Consider the following 5,222-nt stretch of genomic DNA (forward strand, 5'->3'; position numbering starts at 1 on the left):
AAAAAAAAAAAAAAAAAAATAGCAGCAGTTGACTTGAGGCCATCTTGATCTACATAGTGAGTTACAGGACAGCCAGGACTATACAGTGAGACCCTGTCACAGACAATTTAGCAAGTCTAAGGTATTTGACAAGCAAAGGATTTTGGGCATCTAAGGAAAGAAATGTTGATGCTTGGTTTTCAGCTGCAGGAGGGAAACAAAATCTGTTTCACCTTCTCTTTCTTCTGACCCTTGAAAATAACTTTGCTTTCCACTAAAATCAAGCCGTTTTCTTCCTATAGCTATGCTAAATTCATAGTTCTCAAGAGAATTTTATGACCAAAAAAAAAAAAAAAAAAAAATTTTTTTTTACAAAGGTTCCCACTGCTACTGAGAGTATACTGCTGCCAACATCTGCAATGCCACCAATGCCACCACATGGTACCCATAAGTACTGACATCACTGATCAAATCCTAGCCAAGGCCCCACACAGATATCAGACCAATGCTTTAAAAGTTGAATTAGTAGCACCCACAACTATGTCATCTAACTTCCACATGGCCATTAAACACACCAGAAAATCAGGAAAAAAAGTAATCAGACCACGGCAGCAGTGACTTTCTTTTGGCTTTTCCTACCAGAAGGAATGTATAACTTAGACAAATTCTACTATAGGTAAATTGCTCAAATGCACCAGGGAGGACAAAGCCAGACAGGTTGCCATGTTTGCTTGACTCTAATTCTGAAATATCTCTTTACATCAAGACTTCTTTTCCCTCCTGGGCAGTGGTGGGCCACACCTTTAGTCCCAGCACTTGGGAGGCAAGGCAGGCGGATTTCTGAGTTCGAGGCCAGTCTGGTCTACAGAGTGAAACCCAGGACAGCCAGGGCTATACAGAGAAACCCTGTCTCGAAACACCAAAAACCAAGCAACAACAACAACAACAACAAAAAAACCCCAAAACCCCCCAAAATTCCCTTTTCCAAAAGGGCCTCAAATGGCATAATGTGGCTCAGTTAATGTTAGTATTTTTGAACACTAAAGAACCTACTCTAGGGTTGGGGATTTAGCTTAGTGGTAGAGTGCTTGCCTAGCAAGCACAAAGCCCTGGGTTTGGTCCTCAGCTCTGAAAAAAAAAAAAAAAAAAGAACCTAGTCATTACTGCCCTCAGGTCAAAGTTCAGATCCCTAGATATACCATTCAAAAGTCTGAGGGCACCTTGATCCTGTTACTTATCCCCAGCATTTCCCATAAGCCCAGTTTTCTAGAGACACTAGACTGCTCAATGATCCCTATGCATTCCGTCCATCTATATCTTTGCCTCAGTTCCTACATTCCCCTCTTTTCCCATTTGGTAAACTTTTTTTTTTTTTCCTCTTTTTTCTGAGGGAGTGGGGGGTGTTTCGAGACAGGGTTTCTCTGTATAGCTCTAGGTGTTCTGGAACTCACTCTGTAGACTAGGCTGGTCTCAAACTCAGAAATCCGCCTATCTTTGCCTCCCAAGTGCTGGGATTAAAGGTGTGGGCCACCATTGCCCAGCTTGGTAAATTTTTCTAATCTTTCAAAGCCCAGCAATAATTGTCTATCATGACAGCAGTGGGCCTCATTACTTGGCTCAGGCTGCCAATGCATCACTATATTCAGAACATACAATTTCCCTGATGGGAGGGATCTTCTCTTGTTTATTTTGTTTTCTTTTTGTTTTGAAGACTGGTCTATGTATCCTAGGCTAGTTTCAAAGTTGAGATTCTTTTGACTAAGCTTTTCTCATGTTGGGAATGCCAAAGTATGGGTGTACAAGGTATGCAATACCAAGCCCCATTCCACTGCCTATCACAGAGTAATTTCTCAGCAAGTATTTAATATGGAAATGAACAAATGAATGAAATCTTTGGGTTATAAAATGGGGGAGAGGTAGGAGGGTTGGCAAGATGGTTCAGTGGGTAAAGGTACTTGCCACAAACCTAATGACTTGAGGTTAAACTTAGGACCTACATAGTGGGAGGAGACAATCTTGCATCTTCACCTGCCTGAGATGGCTAGCACTTGCTGTGTGTGAGTATGTGTGTGCATGCGCATGGGCACACACATCCACCCACCCATCCCCCATGAGCATCACAAAGGTATATCAGTGATTCCACATAAGGCACTCTGTACCATGTTACCCTCAGTTCTATATAAACATAAGGAAAGTCCGACTGTAATCATTTTGTTGTCGGTGCTAGTCCAGATCAAAGCTACCTGTTTTGAATACATACTTGATATAAAAACACTTAAAAAAGTGAATCCTGATCAAATAATGAACATATTTCTGGGAATAGGATCAGAGACCTAAGAAACAGCAGAGTAGTGCATTGAATGTCAGATTTGCTACAGTGTGGCTAAGACAGATGGAATAAAAAGCTGGGACCTAAAAAACAAGCAGCTAAGGGACAGAATTAGTGACAGACATATTGACAGAGCCCCAAATCTAAATCTAGAAAGGATCAGGAATGGAACACCATGAGAAGACTTAAGCCTTTTAATCAATTTTTGCTTTGTTTTGAGACAGGGTGTCACTTTGTAGCTCTGGCTGGTCTGGTACTCACCATGTAAACCAGCCTGGCCTGAAACTCACAGAGATCCACCTGCCTCTGCCACTGGAGTGTTGGAACCAATAGGGGATTCAGTCTTTGTGACAATAAAGTGTTCTTAGGAATACTAAGAATTCCCAGTTTCATTTAATTTAGTATATTTTAAGAAGAGAAGAGGACTGGAGAGATGGCTCAGTGGTTAAGAGCACTGACTGCTCTTCTGAAAGTCCTGAATTCAAATCCCACGGTGGCTCACAACCCTCACAACCATCCATAACAAAATCTACACCCTCTTCTGGAGTGCCCGAAGACAGCTACACTGTACTTACATAAAATAAATAAATAAATCTTTAAAAAAAAAGAGAGAAGAAAAGTCACTCAGATGCTGTAGCTAAAAGCACATTTATTCTTTGAAGAGAAGCAAAAGCTATAGCAAGATGATTCAAAAGGTTCCAGATCACACCACTGGACCAGTGAGTTGGCTCAGAGCATAGAAGCACTTGGCACCACACAGGAGGACCTGATTTGATCCTCAGAACTGACTCACATAGTATGTCACCTGACCTCAACACATTTACCCTGGTGGCATATCCACATACATACATACATACATACATACATACATACATACATACATACAAATATGTATGTTAAAAAAGAAGCCGGGCAGAGGTGGGGCATGCCCTTAATCCCAGCACTTGGGAGGCAAAGGCAGGTGGATTTCTGAGTTCGAGGCCAGCCTGGTCTACAGAGAGAGTTCCAGGACAGCCAGGGCTATACAGAGAAATCCTGTCTTGAAAAAACCAAAAAGAGTATTGCTATTTTAATTCAGAGAAAATAAGCCAATTAACTAAGATCACACAGTCAGGCACAGAGAGTTCTATGCAATACTCACTCCAGACTTGCTGCGCACTCTGCCCAAGACTCTGTAGAGGAATACAGAGGGGGCCCTCAGAAGTTGCCCAGCTAGCGAGAGATAAATACAAGGAAGAAAGACCTAAACAAATCTAAAATTTGGAATGTAAGTTTGGGACTTTTAAACAAACAAACAAACAAACAAACAAACAAAACCAGAAAGAAAGTTAGGTGATAAAGCTAAGTTCTGGCTGTGAAAAAGATTTTTTTCCCCAAGAGCTGTCCTGCCTCGAGTACAGGAGTACTCACAGAACCCCATCCACAAGTAGCCAGTCATCTGTGGCAATTACTAGGTGCAGGAATGAATACCATTCTTTTCCAAGTAGAAAGATACTAATAAGTAACTAGATTATAAAAGACAAAAATTTAAAGAAATATCCATAACACAGTGAAAGTTACGGTGGCCTCTAGTGGAAAGAATTCTGTAGGCTTCAATTTGGTTCAGAGAATAAACATAGCCCTTTTGATACAATAGTGCTTTCATATAACTTTGCTATGGGGGCAAGTAGGGTTTTTAGATCTGGCTTATTCTGAAGGTAGACTTGGTGTTCTACAATGAGCTAGACAGTGGATATACAAGTAGTGAGTTCCACCTAGATGCTTTAGAACTCTCACTTGAGGAAACAAGGGATCATGTATGTTAGGCCATTAACCCAAAGGCGAAATGAACATGTGTGAGAATATGGGGTTTACACCACCATATACAGACATCACAACCTAGTGCATGCTTCTTACCTGAGTGGTTAAAATATCACTCTGTGAGCAGTCTTCAGAAAGGTTTGTTTCACTCGCGTATCCAGATGCCTCTTCACATAAAAGGACAATATAGAGACTCAGATTAAAACTGGACCATGAGCTCTGCAGCCTACAGTACCTGTCCCTTCCCTTGCATAGCTTCTGCTTCATGTCCTATAAATGACTACATTTGGGACATTGGATTTCCTTTCAGAACTCCTACAACAGGCTGGGTGAGGTAATGAATGTATTTAACCCCAGCTTTTGGGAGGCAGAGGCTGCCAGATTATCTGTTCCAGGCTAGTCAGGGTTACATAGACAGACTCTGTCTAAAAACAAAGAGACCCCAAACAAATCAGAAAAAATCTGCAATAGAAGCAAGTCTACTGAAAATTAGGTTATTCAAGTTCATGTTCCCAGACACTCTGGCTGCACGATGACATTAAAAATATTTTATTTTGGGGGGCTGGAGAGATGGCTCAGCAGTTAAGAGCTTTGACTGCTCTTCAAAGGTCATGAGTTCAAATCCCAGCAACCACATGGTGGCTCACAACTATCTGTAATGAGATCTGACGCCCTCTTCTGGGGTGTCTGAAGACAGCTACAGTGTTCTTATAATTATGAATATGTCTGTGTGGGCTATTTATATATGAATGTAGCAGATACCTGTGGAAGCCAGAAGCATTAGATCCCCGACCCCTGGAGCTACGGGTGGTTATGAGTCACCTGACATGGGTCCTGGGAACTCTCAACTTGGGCTCATTAAGAGAGAGTACCAGGACGGCTCAGTGGGTAAGAGCACTGACTGTTCTTCCAAAGGGCCCGAGTTCAGATCCCAGCAACCATATGGTGGCTCACAACCATCCGTAATGAGATCTGATGCCCTCTTCTGGTGCGTCTGAAGACAGCTACAGCGTATTACGCCAGAGTGTGCGGGGCCAGAAGAGGTCCTGAGTTCACATGATGGCTCATGGCCATCTGTACAGCTACAATACACATAAAATAAAAAAAAAAAAAA

General features: G+C 41.9%; 1 protein-coding gene across 1 annotated transcript in view; it reads right to left on the reverse strand.

Moving 5' to 3' along the window:
• Positions 1–5,222, reverse strand: part of Brca1 (BRCA1 DNA repair associated) — a 65,741-nt gene that overhangs the window by 32,338 nt on the left and 28,181 nt on the right. Inside the window, exon 12 of the mRNA XM_031354074.1 lies at positions 4,205–4,275. Within this exon, the coding sequence (XP_031209934.1) occupies positions 4,205–4,275 (71 nt within the window). The remainder of the gene's footprint in view (positions 1–4,204; positions 4,276–5,222) is intronic.

Source organism: Mastomys coucha, unplaced genomic scaffold (genome assembly GCF_008632895.1).
Source record: "Mastomys coucha isolate ucsf_1 unplaced genomic scaffold, UCSF_Mcou_1 pScaffold5, whole genome shotgun sequence".
Classification (NCBI taxonomy): Eukaryota; Metazoa; Chordata; class Mammalia; order Rodentia; family Muridae; genus Mastomys; species Mastomys coucha.